General features: G+C 58.2%; 1 protein-coding gene across 2 annotated transcripts in view; it reads left to right on the top strand.

Moving 5' to 3' along the window:
- Nucleotides 1–25,313, top strand: part of Arhgap42 (Rho GTPase activating protein 42) — a 101,951-nt gene that overhangs the window by 54,848 nt on the left and 21,790 nt on the right. For both annotated transcript variants that reach the window (XM_048344053.1, XM_048344054.1), the window contains exons 4-12: nt 6,899–6,970; nt 14,775–14,876; nt 16,072–16,182; nt 20,477–20,581; nt 22,220–22,349; nt 23,391–23,491; nt 23,862–23,971; nt 24,556–24,634; nt 25,201–25,240. In XM_048344053.1, the coding sequence (XP_048200010.1) occupies nt 6,899–6,970; nt 14,775–14,876; nt 16,072–16,182; nt 20,477–20,581; nt 22,220–22,349; nt 23,391–23,491; nt 23,862–23,971; nt 24,556–24,634; nt 25,201–25,240 (850 nt within the window). The remainder of the gene's footprint in view (nt 1–6,898; nt 6,971–14,774; nt 14,877–16,071; nt 16,183–20,476; nt 20,582–22,219; nt 22,350–23,390; nt 23,492–23,861; nt 23,972–24,555; nt 24,635–25,200; nt 25,241–25,313) is intronic.

Raw genomic sequence — 25,313 nt, 5'->3', positions numbered from 1 at the left:
CTGCCTCTTTTGACTTACTTTTGCTGGTTTTACTAGTTGGTTTTTTTTTTTTTAACACAGTGATTCTCTTTGCTGGATTACTCACTTAAGGAATTAGTTAAGAGATTATTTTCTCTTCCCCTGGAACCTCCCCTCCCACCCAGGGATTAAAGAAACATTCTCCCGGTTCACGGTGAAGCTACACGGTGGGTTTGCGTTAGCCCACGCCGCAGACTCCGCTGTGCCGAGACAGCAAGCGACCTACGCACCCCGTGTGTTCTGAGCACTTGTCCTGGTTGTTTCTGAGAAGCACAACTCTTCCCTCATTTCTCAAGCTTTAATTGCCAGCATCGTGTGGGAAAACGCTCCTGCTGTAGGTGAATCCTTCCAGGCTTCTTGCCCTCATCTGCCCTGTTGATACTGCACATTCGCACCTCTCCTTCATCGCCGCCCAGCACGTCCCAACCCTGGAGGAATCAGCATTGTTCTGCTGGGCTTGACTTGTCACCAGAAGCACAACTATGTCTCCGGCAGAGTGGAGACCTGCACTTTAAGGTACAAGGAACGATTCTGGCCCTCCCAGAAAGATTTTTAATAACAGAAAACAACCTCCCTGTTTCAAGGTTTAGCAGTCAGAAAATATGAAAACAATGCCTACTCTCACCACCAGCCCTGGAGCACCTTTTGTTTTGGATCCTTGTCTTCCTTTCCATCATCACCATCTACATATCATTATTAATATTAATGTTGTTATTATTAGGACATTTCCTGTCCCCTTACCGAGGAGTGGCCCTGCCCGGCAGCTCTGCCTCATTCCCAGGGAAGTGGGGGAATGTGAACTAAGGGGCTGGCGAGGGGTTCAGAGCCTCAGACGCGCCGCCCAGGTTCAAGTTCCAGCCTTGCCACTTACTAGGCGTTACTGACTGTGGGTTGATGGTTCTGCCTCTCCTCTGCAGAGTGGGAATCGTAACGCCAGGGCGTCTTCCTCGGGAGGCCGTGAGGACTGGGCTCCCTGGCCCCCAGGTGGAGGTTGCGAGCCCTGCAGGCCACCCCCACCCCCCGTCCGGATGGACAGCCGGGGGCGGGGGGGGGGGGGAGTCGTCTCCTGGCCCGGCCGGCTCCCGCAGCCCACCTACCAGCCCCCACCTTGGTTTCCAGACAGGGTCCGTCGCAGCCATTGGCTTTTCTTTCTCCAGGTCTGGGTTCAGGATGGCGTGGGGACGAAGCCACTTGTGGAAGTGGCTGGCGGGATCTGGACCTCTGGTGCGCGGTTACGGGTCCTTCACGCCAGCCGCCATGCGGCGCGTCTGCCGCCCTGTCGGCCTTCTTCCTGGCTCCCTGTGGGTTCTCTGAAGTTCAAAAAGGCATTGAAATGGGTTGAGTTCTGTGCCAACTGCTGTCCTAAGGATAAACATCAGTAAGCATAGCACCAGATTCCCGCCTCGCCGTGTCATAAACCATGTGTCGGAACGCCTATAAATCAAATGCTCTGCTCGGTTCCACGGTATCATTTCCTATAGGCGGGAAACAACAGCACGTATCAGAACACGTGCAATTGAAATGCTTTATCCTAGGCCGGCATGTCCTTCGTGCTGATGAGGGAGGAGGACGTACGGTTTCTAGAAGGCTGTCCGATCAGCTGGTGCTGCTCTGGTCCGTAGCCATTGCCTGGTGAGCAGCCGCCAGAGGAGGGCGCGTGGCTGGGCAGCAGGATGGAGAAATCCTTAGGAGCCGGGGGGAGGGGGAGGAAGGGGGGGAGCAGCCCTGGGCGGAGGCGCAAGGCTTTACCTGACGAGGAACGGGAGCACCGTGCCGGGAGCACTGCGCCGGGAGCACCGTGCCGGGAGCACCGCGCCGGGAGCACCATGCCGGGAGCACTGCGCCGGGAGCACCGCGCCGGGAGCCTTTGCCTGGCTCACTCCTGGATCAGAGTTCGAGCCCCATCTCCTGGGTGGGGATCGTCCGCGCAGTGCCTGGGGTCGGCAGGACGGGAAGCCTGGCTGCGGGGGTGGGGGGTGGGGGCGGGGGGCAGTGGCTTTCGGAGTCAGTGCTGTGGCTCTCGCCGCAGCCGTGCTTGTCCATGGTGGGGTCACCCGTGCGTGCAGCGCCCCCGCCCCCTCGGTCAGAGCACGGACAGCGGCCGCCAGCCGGCGGTCCACAGGGGGAGCGAGGCGCGTGCCGCCGTGCCCGCCCGTGAGGCACACGCGTGTACAGTGGAGGGGAGGCGCGTGCCGCCGTGCCCGTCCCTGAGGCACACGCGTGTACAGTGGAGGCGCGTGCCGCCGTGCCCGTCCGTGAGGCACACGCGTGTACAGTGGAGGCGCGTGCCGCCGTGCCCGTCCGTGAGGCACACGCGTGTACAGTGGAGTGGAGGCGCGTGCCGCCGTGCCCGCCCGTGAGGCACACGCGTGTACAGTGGAGTGGAGGCGCGTGCCGCCGTGCCCGTCCCTGAGGCACACGCGTGTACAGTGGAGGGGAGGCGCGTGCCGCCGTGCCCGCCCGTGAGGCACACGCGTGTACAGTGGAGGGGAGGCGCGTGCCGCCGTGCTCGCCCGTGAGGCACACGCGTGTACAGTGGAGTGGAGGCGCGTGCCGCCGTGCCCGTCCCTGAGGCACACGCGTGTACAGTGGAGGGGAGGCGCGTGCCGCCGTGCCCGTCCCTGAGGCACACGCGTGTACAGTGGAGGGGAGGCGCGTGCCGCCATGCTCGCCCGTGAGGCACACGCGTGTACAGTGGAGTGGAGGCGCGTGCCGCCGTGCCCGTCCCTGAGGCACACGCGTGTACAGTGGAGTGGAGGCGCGTGCCGCCGTGCCCGTCCGTGAGGCACACGCGTGTACAGTGGAGTGGAGGCGCGTGCCGCCGTGCCCGTCCCTGAGGCACACGCGTGTACAGTGGAGTGGAGGCGCGTGCCGCCGTGCCCGTCCGTGAGGCACACGCGTGTACAGTGGAGGGGAGGCGCGTGCCGCCGTTGCTCAGCAGCTCGAGGCGCGGGGGCCCCACGTCACGGCCGAGAGCACCACTGCGTTTATTCCTGTGGCGGGAGAAGGCTCAGCACGCAGGACTGCGCCCCGAGCCCAACTCCTCTGACCCCGGAGCCCTCCTCCTCTGACCCCGGAGCCCTCCTCCTCTGACCCCGGGGGCCCTCCTCCTCTGACCCCGGGGGCCCTCCTCCTCTGACCCCGGAGCCCTCCTCCTCTGACCCCGGGGGCCCTCCTCCTCTGACCCCGGGGGCCCTCCTCCTCTGACCCCGGGGGCCCTCCTCCTCTGACCCCGGAGCCCTCCTCCTCTGACCCCGGGGGCCCTCCTCCTCTGACCCCGGGGGCCCTCCTCCTCTGACCCCGGAGCCCTGGCCAGGCTGGATGCAGGGAGGCAGGGGAGGCAGCTCGCTTGCAGCCCTGGACGGGAGCCGGAGCTCTCTGGGTCACCAGGACACACAGCAGCACCATTCCCGCACGGGAATTCCCGCAGCAGGAAGCGGCGTCTGCGGCGCTGCCCCGCGTGCTCCGTGCTGCCCCGCGTGCTCCGTGCTCCGTGCTGCCCCGCGTGCTCCGTGCTCCGTGCCGCCCCGCGTGCTCCGTGCTCCGTGCCGCCCCGTGTGCTCCGTGCCGCCCCGCGTGCTCCGTGCCGCCCCGCGTGCTCCGTGCTCCGTGCCGCCCCGCGTGCTCCGCGCCGCCCCGCGTGCTCCGTGCTCCGTGCCGCCCCGCGTGCTCCGTGCCGCCCCGCGTGCTCCGCGCCGCCCCGCGTGCTCCGTGCTCCGTGCCGCCCCGCGTGCTCCGCGCCGCCCCGCGTGCTCCGTGCTCCGTGCCGCCCCGCGTGCTCCGTGCCGCCCCGCGTGCTCCGTGCCGCCCCGCGTGCTCCGCGCCGCCCCGCGTGCTCCGTGCTCCGTGCCGCCCCGCGTGCTCCGTGCCGCCCCGCGTGCTCCGTGCTCCGTGCCGCCCCGCGTGCTCCATGCTCCGTGCCGCCCCGTGTGCTCCGTGCCGCCCCGCGTGCTCTGTGCTCCGTGCCGCCCCGCGTGCTCCGTGCTCCGTGCCGCCCCGCGTGCTCCGTGCTCCGTGCCGCCCCGCGTGCTCCGTGCTCCGTGCCGCCCCGCGTGCTCCGCGCCGCCCCGCGTGCTCCGTGCTCCGTGCCGCCCCGCGTGCTCCGTGCCGCCCCGCGTGCTCCGCGCCGCCCCGCGTGCTCCGTGCTCCGTGCCGCCCCGCGTGCTCCGCGCCGCCCCGCGTGCTCCGTGCTCCGTGCCGCCCCGCGTGCTCCGTGCCGCCCCGCGTGCTCCGTGCCGCCCCGCGTGCTCCGCGCCGCCCCGCGTGCTCCGTGCTCCGTGCCGCCCCGCGTGCTCCGTGCCGCCCCGCGTGCTCCGTGCTCCGTGCCGCCCCGCGTGCTCCATGCTCCGTGCCGCCCCGTGTGCTCCGTGCCGCCCCGCGTGCTCTGTGCTCCGTGCCGCCCCGCGTGCTCCGTGCTCCGTGCCGCCCCGCGTGCTCCGTGCTCCGTGCCGCCCCGCGTGCTCCGTGCCGCCCCCGCGTGCTCCGTGCTCCGTGCCGCCCCGCGTGCTCCGTGCTCCGTGCCGCCCCGCGTGCTCCGTGCTCCGTGCCGCCCCGCGTGCTCCGTGCTCCGTGCCGCCCCGCGTGCTCCGTGCTCCGTGCCGCCCCGCGTGCTCCGTGCTCCGTGCCGCCCCGCATGCTCCGTGCTCCGTGCCGCCCCGCGTGCTCCGTGCTCCGTGCCGCCCCGCGTGCTCCGTGCCGCCCCGCGTGCTCCGTGCCGCCCCGCGTGCTCCGTGCTCCGTGCTGCCCCGCGTGCTCCGTGCCGCCCCGCGTGCTCTGTGCTCCGTGCTGCCCCGCGTGCTCCGTGCTCCGTGCCGCCCCGCGTGCTCCGTGCTCCGTGCCGCCCCGCGTGCTCCGTGCTCCGTGCTGCCCCGCGTGCTCCGTGCTCCGTGCCGCCCCGCGTGCTCCGTGCCGCCCCGCGTGCTCCGTGCCGCCCCGCGTGCTCTGTGCTCCGTGCCGCCCCGCGTGCTCCATGCTGCCCCGTGTGCTCCGTGCCGCCCCGCGTGCTCCATGCTGCCCCGTGTGCTCCGTGCCGCCCCGCGTGCTCCATGCTGCCCCGCGTGCTCCGTGCCGCCCCGTGTGCTCCGTGCCGCCCCGTGTGCTCCGTGGCACGCCGCGGCGCCGGCAGCTGCTCTTCCAGAGAGCCCCGAAGGCGACTCCCCCAAACGCTCGCTTCCAGACTTGGGGCGCGTTGGGCCCTGAGAAGTTGAGGCGAGAGCACAGTGATTCTGAGCTTCCCGTTGCGGGGGACGGGGAGCGGGACCTCCGGTGTTTAGGGAGCGGCCAGCGGCCCCGCCACCGGCCACCACGGACTTCACCCACGTCCCAGGAGGAGAGGGAGGGGGAGGGCACGCGCGGAGAGCGAGGGGATGGTCCCCAAGACTCTGGTTATTCCACCGCTGATTCTGACCGACAGTGGGGTCAAGTTCTTAGCGCTGAAAATGCAGAGAGGCTCGCGCCTGAAAACCCACAGCCCGTAGAGAAACAGCCACATGCAGGAAAAAACGTAAGGGAGCTCATTTGTGGACGCGTTCTTCCGACCACATAAAAGCTTCCGGAGCTGTGGCTGGTGAGTGATTTGTGAGCACCCCCGGGGCTGTTCATTAGGGCCCCTTGAAACAGCACAAAGCAAGCGAGGAAGCAGTCATCGCTTGTAACGTGACCTACCCCCGGCCCGCCAGTGTCTTCTCGGAAAATAGCGGACTCTACAGCTTCCCCTGGCATCCGATTTGCTTCACGTTCACCAAAAAGAAGTGACATCCCTCATGAATACATTTTCAGCTTCTAGTCGGGGCCAAAATGAATGTAAGAAAATCAAACTTTGTTTAAATCCAAGGTTTAGGTAGTGACTAGGAATTTTAAGTTAACCACATTTGTGTTACTAAAATAAGGTATTTCAAGACCTATACGCTAGAAAAAGAAAGGGAAGGAAGAGAGCAGTAGAGGGAAGGAGGGAGGGAGAGGTTTTTTGTGTGTGTGTTTGTATTTATGTATGTGCATTTGGCTTATACAATTCAAGAACTAAAGTTTAGCTGGGCACTGATGGCTCACACTTATGAAAATCCAAGTTCCTAAGGAGGCTGAAATCTGGAGGACTCCAATTTTAAGCCAGCCGGGGAAGAAAAGTTCTGTAGACATCATCTTCAAAATGATGAGCAAAACACAGAGCGGGTGGCTTGTTTCAAACGGTTAAAGCATTAGTCTAGCAAACATGAGGCCCTGAGTTCAGACCTGCAAGGAGCTGGGATTCTAGCAGTGAGCCAGGTCACTAGCCCATTCATCGTGATTAGTGTTTGTGTGCTATCACTTTCAGTGTTAAGGGCACCCCAGGTTGGAACATGGGGACTTAAGTACCCTTGGTTGAAATGGTAGCAGGTACTGGTCGCATTGGAGCCTTTTCTTTTCCAGCTCTGGAGTTCTAGCATCTGTCCACAAAATAGTCTCGTATGACTGACTCAGCTTTAAAAAAGCTGCTCCAACTGGTTACATCAGACCAGTGTGACCTAAGTATTTGTAAATTTAATACCCAGCGTGCAATGTCTTAGTTAACTCCCAGAGAAGAAATGGTAACATTCAAATTACAATTGCCATCAAAGTAAGTACTTATTATCCCATTATTGATAGCCAAGTAAAATAATACATGGAATTAATGTAATCATAAAGTAGAAATACGCAAGCCAGGCTCTGGTGGCTCACACAAGAGGAACTTAGGGATGGGGCCCCGGCCCTGAGTTCAAGGCCCAGGACTGGCTTAAAAAAAAAAAAAAGTAGAAACACTCCAGGTGTGGGTGTCTTTAGTCAGAAAGTCCTCTCGGAGTCGGACTCTCAGCATCGTTCTAATGGGACTACACACAGCTCAGCACATATACGTTCTGTATTTCAGATTCAGAATGCCAATGACGTCCTGATTGCGCCTCTGGAGAAATTCCGGAAAGAGCAGATCGGGGCCGCCAAGGTAAGTGTGCTTTTGGAGCCCTTCGCTGGGTCTCCCGGCAACCCGGAGTGACTGCGTTAGAAATCTCCCGCCTCTGCCATGGTGTCGACGGCACGTCCTCCCTGCTGCTTTCACACATCTGCCTGGCTCCAGATGTACATCGAGCTCCATGTCTGAGTTCTTAGCCAATGACGATACCTTTTAGGAAGCAGCGTGTGTCTGTGATAGGGGTGTGTGCGTGTGTGTGCACGTGTATCCCAAGTGTTAGGTGTGTTAGCACATGCAGCTCGCTTTGAGGAGGCTCGCAGCTCCTTCTCCGCAGGCTGAGCTGGCAGCAGGCAGCGCAACGGGGCCCAGCGCTCAGCTCCGCGGACTCGCACGCTTGCCTCTTCCCTCCTTCCATGCTGTTCTTTGCAGAAGTCTTTTCGTGAAATAGTTCATTCGTTTTATTTCATTACCATTTGGCAAGTGTTTGCTTTAGTAGATCACAGTCAAACAACACCTTCACCTGTGGCCAGCTTGGCCAGACTTGCTCCGTTCAGGTCTCCCTTGAGTTGGGGGCTCCCGTGGGCTCAGCGAGGCCCTCCGTGGACATCGAGGGCCACGTCTTCCTTTCCTCGGGGAGCGTTTCTGAAGACACTCCTTTCCGAGTTTACTGAGGTTTTCTTTTCGGTGGTACTAGAGTTTGAACTCAAAACCCAAAGCTTGCTAAGTAGGCGCTGTACCACTTGAACCACGCTACCAGCCTCCTTTATGGTGTTTTTGAGGTCGGGTCTTGCTTTGTGCCCAGCCGGTCTGTGATCCTCCTGAGCTGGGCTTTCGTGAAATCACAAGGGTCGTCCAAGCCGGCCATGGAGCCAGACACTCTGCTTTGCTTTCCAAGCCGTGTAGGACAACAGCCACCGGTCAGCATCGAGTCCCTGACCGGACCTGGAACGTCAGTCCCCCCCCCCCCCGTTTACACCGCCCAAGTCGCGGGGATGTCAGGCTTGAGCCACCATGCCTCGCTTTGATTTCCCTTTCTAAATGGCTTTAATGGAGATCATGTGAGCATTATCTTATGGTTTTAATACAGAAATGAACACCACACTATTAGTAAATTCCAGAATAGGACTTGATTTTTTTTTACATTGATGTCATGTTGGTAGGCAGTAATAGAACCCAGTAAAAACGCCTTGGATCTCTGCACAGAAGGTGTGACTCTGTCTCTGAGTATTTAAACATGCCTCACACGTGTAGCTGTCTTCCTGTGTAGTATTTAGGAGTGGGGGGAAGTCTATGGAGAATTGTCACAATTTGTGTTATAGCCTTAGATTTCCTTCGTGTACAAAGTGACAACGCTCTATTTCCATTGAAAATTCAAAGAAGAACTCAATAAGTCACAAGTATTTTATTTCGCATTCATGTTTCAGAAGCACTGTAGAAGCCTTGGGTATTGCTCGTTCCTGAGCTCCCACCACGGATGCTAACAATGGTAGCCTGGCACCTTGGCAACCTTCAGTGAGTTAAGGCATTCTGCAGTTGTTCTGGTTTATAAATATTAGTCTTTTTAAAACAGATGGGATGATCTAAGGAAGAAAGAAAACAGGAGATGAGGGAGTTAAGAAATCATCTTTGTTATAAAACACTTTGCACCTTTTCTGTGGGTCTGTTGCAAAATACATTAAGCCAGTGTTTGAGTTTCAGCTGTGCAGTATTGGACTTTTCTGTGTATTTCTCCAGTGTATATCCAGTTGGTTTTAAAACTTTATGATAGATACACGGTGAAACAATTAGAAGATACTAGACGACTGAATCAGTGAGGCAAATATTTGGGATCCTTCTCTAGCTTTTACCTTTAAATTACAAAGGGCCTCGGCCTATTTCCCTAATGACGTTAGCTCAAGCCTTCTGTTGCAACTGAAATTTAGAGGAATTTCTCGTTTAATTCACAATAAGACACGCTGAGCATCTCTTACATTAGAACTGCCGTGGGCAGGGAAGGAAAAGCATGCGGTTACCATGGCATTAAAACTCGCCAACACCAGGCTGACCAGGAAAAGGGCTCCCCCTCCAAATAAAATAGAATCTCGGAGCTCCTAAGGTAGGGCTCTTCCATGATGTGTGTGTGTGTGTGTGTGTGTGTGTGGCGCGCGCACACACACGTGTATGTTTAGGAGGCTTTTCTTTTTTTTTTTCTTTGGCCAGTCCTGGGCCTTGGACTCAGGGCCTGAGCACTGTCCCTGGCTTTTTCCCGCTCAAGGCTAGCACTCTGCCACTTGAGCCACAGCGCCGCTTCTGGCCGTTTTCTGTATATGTGGTGCTGGGGAATCGAACCTAGGGCCTCGTGTATCCGAGGCAGGCACTCTTGCCACTAGGCCATATCCCCAGCCCTAGGAGGCTTTTCTTTTGCTTTCATCTCTCTATTCCACATGGATGAGGTCTTCGGCCCGCTGGCGTGGGTGCAGAGTATGATGGATTTCCGGGGTGATGGAGTGTCTTCCGCCGCCCCAGCCTCCCTCCAGCTTGGAGCCCGAGGCAGCGTGGCCGGCCCGCTTCGGGGCTGAGTCACTGAAACGCTCTCGTGGATGGGGCGGTGCTCGTCTGCCTTTCCCGGGCGTGCTGTCTGCGTTGGGCGGTGCCACTGAAGCGCTCTCGTGGATGGGGCGGTGCTCGTCTGCGTTTCCCGGGCGTGCTGCCTGCGTTGGGCGGTGCAGATGATGCAAGATGCCTGGCTTGTGGCTCCCATGTCGCAGAAGAGGAACAAAGCAAAACCTGAAGAAGCAAAACACTCGTGACGGGGTGATATTAGTCCTGTGATCAAAGCTGACTCACAGGCACCCCCAAATGCAGTGGGAGAAGGAAGAGGCCCCTAACATGTAATGATGGGGAGCGATATCCCAGCCGCTGTGCCCTTTCCTAGAGAAAACCAGCCAGTGACACGCGGGGCGGGGAATCATGCATGGTATCACATCTGAGATCTTCGCTAATCCAGAGGCAGACGCAGAGGCAGGATCACTAGTTCAAGTCCAGCTCAGGCCAGCTCTGCACAAATTCCTGTCTCAAAAACAAATGTTAAAGAACAAAGAATAAAAGCAAAGGGCTGGGGATATGGCCTAGTGGCAAGAGCGCTTGCCTCATATACATGAAGCCCTGGGTTCGATTCCCTAGCACCACATATACAGAAAACGGCCAGAAGTGGCGCTGTGACTCAAGTGGCAAAGTGCTAGCCTTGAGCAAAAAGAAGCCAGGGACAGTGCTCAGGCCCTGAGTCCAAGGCCCAGGACTGGCAAAAAAAAAAAAAAGAATAAAAGCAAAGTATCAGTGGGGTGGGGTGGGGTGGAAGGGCTGAACACGTACCTGGCATGTTCAAGGCCTTGTGTTCAATCTTCAGCAACACATACACATGTGCACATGTGCGCGTGTGTGCACACACACTCAAGGCCCTGTGTTCAATCTTCAGTCACACACACGAGAACAAAAGTGTTTTTGTGTATTTGGATTTGTACAAGCACTCTGTTGTTGTTCAGAGATCTGGGCACTCGTGGCTCTGGTTGTAGACTCAGCCTTAGCGACTCGCAGTGTGTGCGGCAGGGAAGTAAGGACGGCCCGCCAGTGCTAGTCACAGAATGCAGACGCGAGCTGCTCCCGGGCCCTGTTCCCAGGCTGGAGGCCCGGCCCCGAGGAGCCCACGCCACCCCCTCAGCCTGCAGAGCCCCGGGACTCACAGGCTCCCTGCTCGAGGAGGGAAACCCAGAGACTCAGGGAGACGGGAAGCGAACTCAGGGTAGAGAGATTCTGCGCGCTGAAAAACTTGCTTTCTTTGGGCAGTCTGGTTAATGGCCCCGGTTGGCGATGTCAATGAGTTTATTTTGAGACTCTCTTTAAGCCAAATTCAAGAAATTTGTGAGAAATGGTGTTAAGCAGTGTCTATCCTGCTTTCCTTTTCCCTCGGTATTTCAGGGGCTGAATGAAACGATAAGTAACAGTTCTGTTTTGAAAAATCAAATGCAGGGACACTTTGAAAATTTTCCTGGATAACTTTTCTGGTCTCAGGGTGGTGGCTTAATCTCTGGGAAAGTTGGGGTTTCATTTATGCCATGCGGACAGACTCTTTTGGGGAAGCAAATCCACGTACATTGGGGGTGATTGCTTTGCGGGGGGAAGGGCTGTCTTTGCTGCCTTCCTCTGCTTGTGGAAGTTCTCTGGAACTGTAGGAGTGAACATCTAACTGTGGGTCTGTGTAGGGTGGTAACCAACCCAGCCAGTGAGCATGATGGGGGGCGGGGGGGGGCGGTCAAGAGAGCGGATTGGGAAGATGGATCGGTTATTGTGTCTAATCAGAACTGAACAGTTTGGTGCTGGCGGCAGATTGCACATGGACTTTGTCCTTAAAACTCACTTTGTGGGTAAAGTCATGTACAGGTAACTAGGGCAAGAGTCCAGAGTGTGAGGTTTCCACTCCCGTGGCCCATGCTTGCATTCACGTGGGCTTCATGCTCGTGAATTATTTGTGGTTCTCCCACGACAGCCTTGTTTCTTCGCAGGTGCTGCTAAGGCATCTGTGATCATAACGGCAATGTGGGAACTGGCATGAGTTTTTTCTCCCCCCTAGTTATTAATAAGTTGTTCAAGTCATTATTTCCTCGAAATTTTTAATAACAGTAATTAAAACGTAAAGCTTTTTTTAAAAAAAAATATTTTTTTTTGTTGTTCTTGCTGTTGGTTTAGAATAAGCCATCTTCGTGCGTTCACCCTAAATACACCAAGATCAAGTCATAGGTCATCATGTGGCATTTGTCCCTTGTCATCTGCCTTATTTATTTTATGGGGGCCAACATTTCATAGCTAGGGATTAGCTTTCCTATAAACCCAATAAACTAAGAAGGTGTTGACAAGAATCATTTCACATAGGCTAGCAAATGGAGACAGAACTCTTAGCTAGGAGCCAAAATGAAGTCACTTGATGGTGAGATCACAAAAATGAAAATTTGTCATTGCTGAAGCAAAGCAGAGCCAGGCACTTTCGTGTCTTTTTCCCAGCCTACTTCCCTCTCAATTTCCTCATTCCATCTTGATTTTTCCATAGCAACATTTATCACTCATCCTGCAAAATGTTTTCAAATCCTTAAGCATTCTCCTGCAGAGAACTAAGAGTGAGACAGAACAACTTTTGGATTCAAGAGAAATGTGTCATGTTTTGTCTTTTGAGGATAGAAAGGAGGCTCACCCAGACAGAATAGAAAATGCATCCAATCTTCAAAATGCCAGGAGAAACTGGGTTTAATCCGTAATCCCAGCACTTGAGAGATGGATGTGGGAAGATTCAAAGTTCCAAGGCAGCCTGGGCCACACAGCAGGCCAAAAATTAAATTAACCTGGACTGGTGGCTCAGGCCTGTAACCCTAGCTACTCAGGAAGCTGAGATCTAAGGATCATGGCTTGAAGCCAGACTGGCCAGGAAAGCCCATGAGACTCAACTCCAATTAAGCAGAAAAAAAGCTAGAAATGGCAGTGTGGCTCAAATGGCAGAAAACCAGCCTTGAGCAAAAAAGCCAAGTGAGAGTACAAGGCCCTGCGTGCAAGCCTCACTACCAGCACCAAAAAGAAAAATTCAAATAAAGCCGAAAGAGACAGCCCGGAAGCCCTGGGAACCGTGCCAGCAGGAGTTCTGAGTGCAGCGATGTTTGGGGGCTCCTGCTTGCTCCCTGCAGCCTCCAGCCTGAGCTCAGAGGGGTCCTCTGAGAGCAGCAGGCTCCCTCAGGGGTCACCCCAAAGCCGGGCTGGCTGGGCCTTGCGCGAGAGGCAGTGTTGACTAGCAGGCTCTCTCTCTGTTTGGGCCTTTTAATTTAATTTTACATTTGTCTTTTTCTTTATAAAGGGAAACTCATTCTATGATGAGCTTTACCGATACAAAATCCGGAGGACACGGCAATAATAGCTGATTGGTTATAGGTCTAAAATGCTTAGTCTCTAGTACACATTGAAATATGACTTGTTCCAAATTTCATCAGGACTTTTATCCTGAAAGGATGCTGGACTTTACCAATGGCTTTAGTGTATTGAGATGATTCCGTGATCCTTGTCCTTGCTCCTGTTTCTGTCAATATGTGTGCGTGTTGAGCCATCCTTGCATTCTGAGAATGGAACTAGCACAATCATGTTGTATGATTTTTCTTAATGTTTTGTCGAATTCAATTTGCTTGTCTTTTATCTAGGATATTTTGCACTTGTGTTCATCCAGGAAATTGGCCTGTGGTTATTTTGTTGTTGTTGGATATTTGTAAAAAATATTGCTGTTCTTTTAGCATATCATAGAATTCAGTGGTGAATCTTGCGTGCTTTTGATTGCTAAGGAGTATTTTTGGAATCACTATTACTGTTGTTGTTGCTGTTATTATTACTACAGTTGTATTTTTTGGATGCACAAAAGTTTTGCCATATAGCACCCACAAAGGATCTTCCAAATTGTCTTTTGTACTTAGAAGTTAGAAGTGGACTGATGGGTGGTGCTGGCCCGTGTTCTAGCTTCCATCATCGAGGAGCTGATGTTGAGTTAATACTCCGCACTGAGTCTCTTGGCCCAGCAGGGGCCATCACAAGTGAGGCTCGTCTTGTTCACGCCATTGTTCTGGGTGTCCTGAGTTCATTGGTCTCTGACTGAGTAAATCAAGATGCAGTTTGGCTTTGTTTATAAGGGAGGGATTGTAGAGGAGCCTTTACCAATTGTCCCCTGAGAAGAACATTAAGGACAAGAATGTATATGTGCGCACACTTACATATGTACGCACACATATTACAGTGTACATTTAGGCATGTAACTCACACACACATATTACAGTGCAGTGCTGTGAGTCACAGTCTCCTGTGGCTGGACAGGGGATAAAAAGGTTGTGGCCATCTATGTGAGAGCTAAGGCTTTTGTTTTGTTTGATCTGATCTGAAACAAGCACCTTTTAGGGGTCACCTGTCCCCCAAGCGACATCTCTTGTCCTGACAACCACACACCCAACTAGGGCCCATCACTGTCTGCTTCCTTAATAGTAATTAATCTGTTGTATTAGATAGTTAACATTCTGAAAAGTGGCGCTCTTATCTCTAATGCATGTAACAAAATCTGGTATTTTAGGCTTACACAAATGTCAGCCTGCAACAGGTATATCCCCCACCCCACCCCCACCCCAAGAATAAAAAACAGCACCGCTGAAATTCTAGGAAAAGCGAAACTATTTCTAAAAGAGCACAATGTAGATGTAATACGTTCGATTGATTTGCTTTGCATTGTCTTACTTGAATCTGCTGTATTTAAAAGTCTTGTTTTTCTCCCTGGCGAGAATGAGCTGTTTACAGTATCCAGTCTCTCCTCCAGCCTGGGGGTTGGAGTAGGCATGAATCCACGGAAAGGTTCTGTACTCTGTGAGCTCCTGAACTCGTGTCCATCACCAAAGTGCCTACAAAAAATAATAATACATGAATAAAACCTAGACACTGTTCTCTTGGTTGTATCCGGGTCAGAGACCTGGTATGGGAGCCGTTGTCTCTCAGTCACAAAGCTTCCTGCGGTCCTACTATGCTCCCACAAGCAGTTCCTGAGTGGCTTTGGGTGTCTGTGTGCATTTGTGTTCCTGGGGGATGGGGAATCCTCTGAGAGCAGAACACAAGCTCAGACGCCGTGTTTGCTGCACCTCCTCCTGAATGCGCTACAGGAGAAGACTTCCCATGGAGTTGGGGCTCACTCATCTTTGTCAGATGGCCGTAGGGGGCTCCCGGTGGGGGCAGGGAGTGGGCTCACTTGCTGCTCTGATGTGAATCTTTTCTTCTTCTTGTTGTCATTGCCATTTCCTAGGATGGAAAGAAGAAGTTCGACAAGGAGAGTGAAAAGTACTACTCTATTCTCGACAAGCATTTGAACTTGTCTGCAAAGAAAAAGGAGTCTCATCTGCAGGAGGTAGGGTTGTGCCGCTCGAGTCACAGTGCGCAAGCCTGCTTCCACCCCGCGTGGCGACAGCAGGGATGGTTCACTTGGCTGACGTTGCTGTGGACGAGGACGTTAGACAGGGTCCCCACTCAAGTCACTGGGGCTGGATCCTCAGCCTTGCCTTCCGCAGTGGGAACGACGTTTCCCCCTTTCTTCGCGTGGAGCTCCCTTTAAAGAGGCAAGGCGAACCGCGTGGAGACTGTGTGTGAAATGTACAGTATCCGTGACGTTGCTTTTAAAGCTTTACTTCAGCATGCAGGAAAGATACAGTCTCGCTTTTGACTTCTTAAAGCAGCGATGGGTTTTGTGGCCCAAGCGGATGGAAACACCCTGCCCCTCATAAGAACTAGGTGGTGTTGGGTGCCGCGCCTGAGCCTAGAATCTTAGCCACGTGGGAAGCAGAGTTCGGAGGGTTGTGGTTCGAGGCCATCCTGGGCCAAAAGCCCCCAAGGTTGCAGGTGGCCCGGTGTCTGGGCGTGGTGGCCGGGGCCTGTCACTCCCGCCGGGAGGGGGCGCAGGGGCGGGCTCAGCGCCGCCGCCGGCCAGGCCAGTGCGGTGGACGAGCGCCGGTGGGCCGGCCACAGTCCCGCTGGGCGCCCGCCCGTCTCTAGACCTCGCGGGGAAGGCGAGCACCCCCGTGCGCAGCACGCACCTCGTCCTCGTTCCCAGATCCTCTGCACAAGCTCGTCCCTCGTCGCTGGTCTTCCAGCCTGGCCCGCAGGCTTGGGCTGACCGGCCGCAGCTGGGCCGTGGCTCTGCGCTGGGTTGGAGGCAGGGGACGGAGGTGAGGTCGCGAGTGCGGTTTCCGCTCTCTGCGAACGCAGACACGGGCGCCCTGCTGGCCGGGAGGCGCAGCCCCTGAGCGCCGCGGGGCTGGCGTTCAAGCTGCTCCCGGGCTCCGGAGGGGCTGCCCCGCCCCGTTCCTCCCCGCAGATTCACTCTGTGTGGAGAGCTGCCGCCCCCCCCCCACGCGCAGCCCTCGGTGTCCTCTGCCCCGCCCGGGGCGGCGTGGTCTCTCCTCCGTGCGCCCCACCTGCGCGGCCGGCACAGGGGTGCACGGTGGCCGCGCCCGCGCCGTGGCTGGAGCCCGCCCGCCTCCCCGGGCACGGAGCCCCCGCCGTCGCCGCCACGCAGCCTCACGCTCCGCCCGTGTTTCCTGTTTCAGGCAGACACACAGATTGACCGCGAGCACCAAAACTTCTACGAGGCGTCCTTAGAGTATGTCTTCAAGATTCAAGAAGTTCAGGAAAAGAAGAAGTTTGAGTTTGTGGAGCCGGTAAGTCGTCCTCTTCTGGCAAAATGGTGGGCCTCGCAGCCTGCGGGAGAAGAGAAGCTTCCTCGTGGTGCTTCGAATGGAAGTTATAATTTGTGAAAATGAAAGGACCGCCGTGGTGGCCGAGGGCCGGCCATCGTCGGGGGCGGGGGGCACCGCCGTGGTGGCCGAGGGCCGGCCATCGTCGGGGGCGGGCGTGCACGGTGGGTTCCGCAACCCCTTCGGACTATCGAGTCCTCATAGGAAGCTTTAGCAGGGAGGACGGGGAGGGAAGGCGGGCCACAGGGTGGATGGAGCACTCGGAGAGAGTGAACAGTGACCGTTCACTCCCTGCACGCGGATGAACGCAGGTCACGGGGACGGAGGCCACGGCCCAGGCCTCCAGGCGGCGAGCAGCCCCGCCTGCCCCCCCCGCCCACTCTCCATGCCGAGTCGTTTGCTCCCTAAGTCGGCGTGCAACGCCGGGGATTTCCTGGCGTGGACCGCGAGCAGGTGGCCGGACGTGAAGGGCCGACTTCATTTCTCTGGCAGTGAGATCCGTGGCGTGGACACGCGGCTCCCCCGGGTGTGGGGTGCGGGGTGCGGGGAAGCCCCCCGGGAGCCCAGCTTCCCCTGCAGACAGACAGGCGGGCCTGTGTCCATGAGACAGAAAGCTAGGACTTGCCGACGCGCGGGGAGCGGCACGGCCCAGCCACGCCGTCTCCCCGCGCCAGCCCGGGAACCTCGCGTGGGCGCGTGGTGATGGTGAGGAGCCCGAGGGAGAGGCGCGGTGGAGGTGGGTTTCCCGGTGGGACCCGCCGCCCCTCGGGCGTGCGCCGCGGCGGCTCCGGGCCTGCGCTGGCCTTCTCGCGTCTGCACGGCCCGGGCTGCCTGCCTCCTCCGCCGCCCGACGCGGGCGGGCTTCCGGCACAGCACCGGGCGTGGGGGTGCAGAGACGAGAGGCCTGACGCGGGCGCGGGGGGCTATCTTTTATTCGAGGTAGCAGAGTCGAGTTGGGCTTTGTTTGCTCACCGGCTAAGCCCTTGGCCTGTCAGGTTGAAGTCGTAATTTGAGTAGCAGGGCCTTGGAGGCGCTGATTAAGTTCCATCTGGGTTTGAGGGTTCTCTGAGCCCCTGGGGGCTTCGAGGACGCCTCGCCGGTCTGAGAACCCATGTGGTATGATGACGTCCACACCGTCCCCCCCAGGGCGCCCCCTGTTCCTCCTTGATGGCCAAGCCCCCCCCCCCCCCCGAGCCCAGAATCCCACCGTGGCTCGCGGGGCTGTTGGTGGCTCGGTTCTCGGTGTCGCTGAGGTCGGAACTCGGCTCTCCGCTCTCGCTAGTCACGCGCTCTCCCACGCGGGCCGTCTGTGCAGCGATTTCTCTGCGCTTCTCTCGAGACGGCGTTCGCTGTGTCCTGGGCTGGGCCGGGCCTGCCTGGCCGTCCCCCCGTTGGCGCCCTGGACCCTCGCTCGGCGGCTGGGATGCGTGGAGCTGTCCTCACGCCCGGCTGCTGGTTGAGATGGGGTCGTCTCACGGACGTTGTTTTTGCCCGCTCTGGCCCCAGTCCTTCTTTTTTCTGCCTCCAACTATGAGCCACTGTCGCCCCCTCCCCCCCCCCCCCCCGCCACACACAGCCCTCCCGGTGGTTCTCCAAGCCACACTTCCTGGCCACCGCCCCCTGGCTCTCACGGGGGGCTCTGTCCCGACACCGGCTTCGGGGCCCATTCCGACCGCTGCCCGCGTCCTTCCTCCCGTGCGCGCGCTCGTTTCCCGCGGGGCCCGCTTCTGTGGAGCCGCCGCCCCCCCATCTGGAATGCTCTTCACTGCGCCCCTTGGGCGAGGGGCGTCTTGCCTGCCTGTCGGGGCGCGCAGGCGGCTCCCCGGCCCGCAGGGGCGTCGGGAAGTCATGACTCCCGGGCCCAGCGAGTGCGGGGAGAGGCGATGCCCGCCCTCCCCGGACGCCCGCCCTCCTCCCCGCACCACATCCTGAACCGCCACGCCCCTTCCCCCCCCCCCCCCCCCCGCAGCTCCAGGCCGAAATGCCACCTGTCCCTCCGCGTCACCGTCGCGGCCCCGGCCGGGCCAGAAGTGAGGCTGTCCCTCCGTAGCTCCGAGTGTCCCGGCCCGAGCTCAGCTGCCTTGGCTTTTTCCTTTTTCCTTTTTTCTGTCTTTCTTTCTTTGCCAGTCCTGGGCCTTGGACTCGGGGCCTGAGCACTGTCCCTGGCTTCTTTTGCTCAAGGCTAGCACTCTGCCACCTGAGCCACAGCGCCACTTCTGGCTTTTTCTGTGTATGTGGTGCTGGGGACTCGAACCCAGGGCTTTGTGCAGGTTGGGCGAGCGCTCGGCCGCTAAGCCACACTCGCGGCCTCGACCGCATTTTCATTGTGGAACAAGCGGGGGGCGGGCGCCCAGTCCACACCACAGGCCTGGACTGAGGACCCGACACACCTGCGACCTCAGTGGGGGTGGAGCCTCGTCAGCTGCCCAGAGCCAGAGCTCCCGGGATCCGCCCGTGCGGCCACACCGGGAGTCCAGCCCTGCTGCCGGAAGGGCCCCTCGCGAGGAGCGTGAGCCTGGTGCTTCTGCTGCCTTTGGGCAGAAGCTGCCGGGAGTTGGAGATCGCCCTCGCTCCCCTGCGCCCCAGCCCTTCCCCAGCTCGCGCTCTCCCTGGCGCTCTTTACTCCCGCCGGTGACTGGGGGCCCCCACGCTGGCACCGTTGGGGAGCACCACATCCGTGCTCCGTCCAGCCAGTTGTCTGGTGATGAACCGGCATGGAGAGGATGGCTCGTAGCGGGTTCTTCCAGATGCTAGATGCAGCATCTGCGTGGACCCTTCCGGTCATGAGAGTTACCCATAGTAATCTGGTCTGGAAACGTCTGGAAACGGGAGGGTGCTGTCTGGGATTCTCTTCCCAGCGGTAATGGAGTTTGCTGGTCCGGTGGAGTGTATCTTCTGGGGTTGTAAAGGTCGATTCACTTCACAGCTGCTCAGACACCTTGACCGGAGATGATGCGGGAAATACAATGCTGTCCGAGTAGGAGGTGCCCCTTAGTTTAGCGTCGTGGAATCTGCGGGAAGGAGACCGGAGGACAGAGTCAAACCTAAAATCAGCTTAGCTTTGCTGCCACCCCGTGGCCATCGTGCCAACCGCACCGATTGGGTTCCACTTCCTCAAAACCGGCACCCAGTGGGGAAGGAAGAAGAGGGGGAGGTTCTCTGACCTTGCACCTGACTCCCCTGTCTCCGCCTCTGAGCGTCCGCGATTGCACGACAGGCACGTGGACCCACAACTGGTTAGAGTGACTTCGTTTTGAAAATAGTAATCACCAGCGGGTGCAAAAGAGTATAGGATCAGCCCAGAGTTGGCCAATAGTACATTTGTGTCATGCTACTAGAACTGTTGAGCCAAAGGGAAACAGAACAACTTGAAAATAGTGGCTTTGAGAAACGACGGTAGGATGCGGTGGTGCTGAGCTTTTCATAGAAGGAAGCACTGAGGCCCCGCCGTGGGAAACGGAGCCTGCATCCGCCGCTGCCTCAGACGGAGGCTGCCCACGTATGAAAACCATTTCCACCTGGCTGCTTCCTTCATTCACCACAAGAACTTGTAGACGTAGGAGAGGCCTCTTTTCCAAAACATCTCCTACCTTTGCAGTGGGGAGAGACAGGGTGGGTGGCGTAAAATCTCAATGGAGTGCACACACACATCTTCAAGCAGTTGTTTTTCAGCTATGACTTATTTCACGTAAACTTGCGAGTGCCACAGTTCCATGCAGAGCCAGTCCGGTTGTCCTTACGGATAAAAAGCAAGCCGGAGCCCCCGGCCCCCGGGGCTCACCTGTAATCCTAACTACGCGGGAGGCTGAGATTTGAGGATGGCGAGTTGAAGCTAGCCCGAGCAGGAGAAGTCCGTGAGATTCTTCTCTTTAATGAACCACCAAGATTTACCACCCAAAAGCCAGTTTCTCCTGCTTGGTGGCCTCTTGTTTTCTATACTATAGAATAGTATAGTATAGAATAGTATAGAATAGTATAGTATAGAATAGTATTCTATACTATAGATACTATAGAAGTTAGCATGACGACTGTTGGTAGTCAACCTAAAAACCCAGCTCACTGTCTGCTGAAAAGGAAATCAAGATTCTTCTCCTGTCTGTAATTCTCTCTCCAGCCTTGCCAAACAAACAGGTTGACGTTGGTTTCTATGAAGAGTTAGGATGGAAATACGACTTCCTGGGTATTTTGCATTTGGCCGTCATCTTTTTCAAAAACCAGTCTTGGTGTTTTAGAAACGAAGTCTCTTCTCTCTTTGCAGCTCCTGTCATTCCTGCAGGGCTTGTTCACGTTTTACCATGAGGGCTACGAACTTGCCCAGGAGTTTGCACCGTACAAGCAGCAGCTGCAGTTCAACTTGCAGAACGTAAGCGCTCGCCGCTCTCTCTGCCCCCCCCCCCCCGCAAGCGAGCAAGCGGGGCCTGGGTCATACCGCAGCCTGGGGTCTCCAAGCCTTGCCTGAGCGCAGCAAGCCTCGGGAACGCCGGTGCACGCAGAGGGCTGTGCAACCCCTCGCCGCCGGCACACCCCAAGAGAGCTTACGGTAGAAAAGTGTGCGTTTGTAGCGTTTATAAAAGCAAACCTTAGAGCCCGGCACTGTGGCTCACGCCTGTAATCCCAACTGTTCAGGAGGCTGAGATGTGAGGATGATGGCTTGGTGCCAGCCTGTTCTGAAAAGCTCCTGACACTCTCCAGCTAACCACCCAAAACAGCCGGAGGTAGAGCCGTGGCTGAGCTGGTAGAGCTGGTGCCCGCGGCGAGGGTCAGCTTGATCATCGCCTCTCAGTGTGTGTGTCCATGAAGACATCGCACGCACCTTAAATGTGTACAACTTTAGTTTGGTCGTTTATACTTCAAAGCTGGGGGAACTTGCTGGCTGACCCTAAACATAGCACTTGATTACGGAGCTGCCCAGGTTCCAACCTTCAAGTGCCAAACGTCACCTAAAGAGAAGCAAAGCCGCAGCAAAAGCGGTTTTAGCCGTTCATGTCTGCATTACCCAAACTGACAAAGCATGAGGTCCCGGTTGTGGGAATGTTTCCATAAATCCAACCCGCAGTACCGGGTATAGCCACCAAAATCACTGAGGAAACCTGTGCTCTTGTTATTCTGTAAAAAGCTTGTATTTCTTTGCTTATCTGATTCTTAGTATTGCAGAGATGTTCAGTAAAACTACAATTAAAATGTCCCATGAGAAATACGTAATTGGATTTATTCTACTTGTGTTTTGAGTTTAGCATTTAGAGTTTCCAGCAGAACTGATTTCACTTTTAATTCGTTTCCATTGATTTCCAACATGGAATACATTCAGGATTTTCCACTAAATATTGAAAAGGAAAACTGTAAAATCCATGGTATTTTATAATTTATTTCTGTATTAAATACAATTAATTAAGATCCGTGGGAACCAGGAACAGGAAAAGAGGAAGAAATTGGGGGAAAATCAAATCCTTGTGTTCACACAGAAAAATAGGAAGGGAGGGAAGGAGGGAGGGAGGGAGGGAGGAAAGGATTTTTATGTTTTCAGACATGCATTATGAAGATCATGAGATCTAAATACAAGAGAGAATTTCACGGAGCAAACATTTTCTGTAACTTCAGACATGACATAAAGCAGATGAAGGCAGAATGTGGAGATCCAGTCATTTTTAGGGGCTCATTTTCGCGTCCACACCCGACTATAACTGTACTTCAGTTATATGTCTCTGGGAAACCTCTTGGTGGTGAGCGACAGCAGGGAATGTCTTGCAGCTTGACACAGTGCCACCGTGTAGGTAACAAGTATTACAGTCGTTAACTCCTCAACAAGAATTCAGGTCTACTGTCGGTTGAGTGTTGCGTGGTGCAGCTGGTATCGTCAGTGTGGGGGCGGGGAGGTCCTCTCCCCTGAGCGGGGGAGCCGGGCCGCAGGGGCTCAGGCACAGGCCCCAGCCGGGCGGGGGCCCCCTTCGTGCTCCCGGGGTCGGGCCGTCCCTCCGCCCTGAGTCCTTTCTGTCGACTTCAGACGAGGAACAACTTCGAAAGCACGCGGCAGGAGGTGGAGCGGCTGATGCAGAGGGTGAAGTCGGCCAGCCAGGACTACAGGCCGCCCAGCCAGTGGACCATGGAGGGCTACCTCTACGTCCAGGAGAAGCGTGAGTCCCCCGCGCTCCTCCCCCGTCCCCCCTCCCACCCGCCCCGCCCACCCCCAAAGGGAGGGCGGCGGGTCTGCCTCTCAGCCTCCCCTCTCGGCAGCCTCCTCCGGGGCCGCAGCTACCCGGCTTCCCCGGATCTCAGGGGCAGCTGGGAACCGGAGCCGTCGTCCGGAGCCACCCTCGTGGTGACTGTCCCGCGCGCCTCCCCTCCCGCGGTGACATTTCCCTCCGTCCCCCGCCTGCCGCTTGGCGGCCGTCAAATGGGCAATTATGTCTTGCCACGGTGACCTCCCTCCTGAGCTTCCAAGCGAGTCCCCGGCCGCGGGGCCACGGCACCGCCCTCGCCGAAGGAGCGTGGCGCCCCGGACGCTGCCTGTCAGCTGGGCGAACCGGGGGGGCCCCGGGCTGCCCTCCGGCCGTGCTAAAGGCACGGTGACTTCTGCCTCAGTTTCCCCAGGCCTGTGTCTGTGCGGTGCCTCTGCCTCCATTCTGCAGCCACGTGGGCTTGCTGCCCGTCGTGAGACGCTCCCTTCTGGACGTGCACGTCCTCGGGACCGGGGTGACGCGGACTGGGGCGTGGGGGGCACCCCAGCCCCCCCAGCCCCACGTCCTTCGTCGCTTGGGCCAGCTGTCACGTAGTTATCGAGTGACCGCTCTGTGTCTGCCCCTGTCCAAGCTATGGAGACGGTGCCCAACCCCCGGCACTCCTGCCGCCGTCAAGCTTCTAGTCCCTGACACGCGGGCGGTGATGCGCGGTGGTGTAGGGCGCAATGCGGGTGTAGGGTGCAGTCCGGGTGGGGTTGCACTCGCAGAGATCTCCACACGGCCTGTGGTGGGGTGTGGACGGACGGATGCCCGTGGGCGGGGAAGCCCGACGGTGGGCCACAGCCCCGCAGCGCAAGCCCACGCCGGCCGACTCGCGCGTGCCCTCCCCCGCGCCCCGACCGCCCCCCCCCCGGCGATGCCCACCGTTGCCGTGGAGACGGTCCGGCCGCACACGGTGTGCAGAGGCGAACCCGTCCTTTCCCCGCCTCCCGCCAGGACCGCTCGGCTTCACGTGGACCAAGCACTACTGCACGTACGACAAGGCGAGCAAGACCTTCACCATGAGCGTTTCGGAGGTGAAGTCCGGCGGGAAAGTGGTGAGCGTGCGTGGCGGCTGCTCCTCTGGGTGGAATCCTGGTCATACGTGTGTTGCACAAGTCACGAGAAGAACAGCGCACGCCCTCACTCTTCTGATGACGTGTAGACCTTCCCGAACGCGGACGTCCGTGGGTGTGGGTGGAGGGGGGGTGTGACTCACAGGTGACAGGCGCCCCTGGACGGCGCGCGCAGGGTGGGGGCGGGGGGTCGTGACCGACGGGTCCGGGCCGGGGAGGGGCCGCGGCCTTCTCCGGCTCTCGCGGCCGACGAGCTCGCGTGGTGGGCAGCTTCGGGTCGCGTGGCTCGGTCCGGGAAGCGCGTGCCGGCTCACGGCGTGGCGTGGGTCACGCGCGGTCTCTCGCGTTGCAGAACGGCCTGGTGACCAGCTCCCCGGAGATGTTCAAGTTAAAATCGTGCATCCGGCGGAAGACGGACTCCATCGACAAGCGGTTCTGCTTCGATATAGAAGTCGTGGAGAGGTCTGGACTCTTTCCCCTTTATGCCTCTAAGTGTGTTTGCTTTCTGTGTGTGTGCAGGTCAACGGCGACGTGTGTGCGTGTGTGTTTTCCGGTCTGTCACGCACGCACGCCACCAGCACTTACTTAGAAAGGAAACGAATCACACAGAGAGCAGTGTAAGACTCGCTCTGCTCACAGCCCCGCACCCAGAACGCCCCGTGGGTGCCCCACTCGTGACGATGACAGTTGAAGTCGCACGCGTGCGTGCAGTGCCTCGGTCCCCTCGTGCTCTCCGAGGCCACCTGTGTCTGCTGGGCCCTCTCTCCCCTCCTCCACGCCCTCGTCCCCCGGGCCCTCTCTCCCCTCCTCCACGCCCTCGTCCCCCGGGCCCTCTCTCCCCTCCTCCACGCCCTCGTCCCCTGGGCCCTCTCTCCCCTCCTCCACGCCCTCGTCCCCTGGGCCCTCTCTCCCCTCCTCCACGCCCTCGTCCTCCCCCTTCCTTCTGGTCACGTGCTCACCGTGACCGCTGACGGGGGGTCTGGACGTCGGGGCACACGCGGCGGCGTGGCCGGGGGCGACCTGACGCGGGGACGTTCCGCCCCCAGGCACGGCGTCATCACGCTGCAGGCCTTCTCCGAAGCCAACCGGAAGCTGTGGCTGGAAGCCATGGACGGGAAGGAACCGGTGAGCGCGGCGCGCGGGCCCCGTCAGCCATCGGCCGCGGGTGGTGGCCGTCGGTCGTGTCCGGCTGGGGCGGGGGGCTGGGGGGGGCAGCCATGGTGCTCTCCCGGTGCTGCAAAGCAAGAAAGTCCATGATCCATGTGTTTACTTTGTTATTGTAATTTGAAGCCTCTGTGCTTCTCCACAAATGGGTGAGAAGCCCCGCGCCGGCGCGGGCCACGGGGACGTTCGTGAGCGAAGTCGCGGTGGGCGGCGAACCCGAGGGGCGTCGCCCTGGGCGGTCCCTGCGGGCTTTCTGCGCACGGCGGGCGCTGTTGGCTACAGACTGAGGGGAGGCCCGGAGCTTCTCCCGGGTCGGCGCGGCCGGGGATGGGCAGGAGCCGGAGGCCGGGCGGGCCCGGCCACAGCCGGGGTCCCGTGGCAGGGTGGAGCGGCGGGGCCGGGCGCGCGGCCTGGCCCTGCTGTGTCCCGCGCTGGGCCCGTGGTGTGTCCACGCCGCAGCCGCCTCCGGCCAGTCGCCCGGGCAGGCCACGGGCTCAGGCCCCTGACCCACACCCTTCGCTTTTCAGATTTACACCCTGCCCGCGATAATCAGCAAGAAAGAAGAAAGTAAGTCACTCCCCCCCCCCCCAAACCCCGCGAGCGTCACGGCAGTGTTTTATGTGTTATTTACCTTTATGAT

Source organism: Perognathus longimembris, chromosome 3 (assembly GCF_023159225.1).
Source record: "Perognathus longimembris pacificus isolate PPM17 chromosome 3, ASM2315922v1, whole genome shotgun sequence".
NCBI classification, from domain to species: Eukaryota; Metazoa; Chordata; class Mammalia; order Rodentia; family Heteromyidae; genus Perognathus; species Perognathus longimembris.
This window is presented reverse-complemented; position numbering and strand designations above follow the sequence as displayed.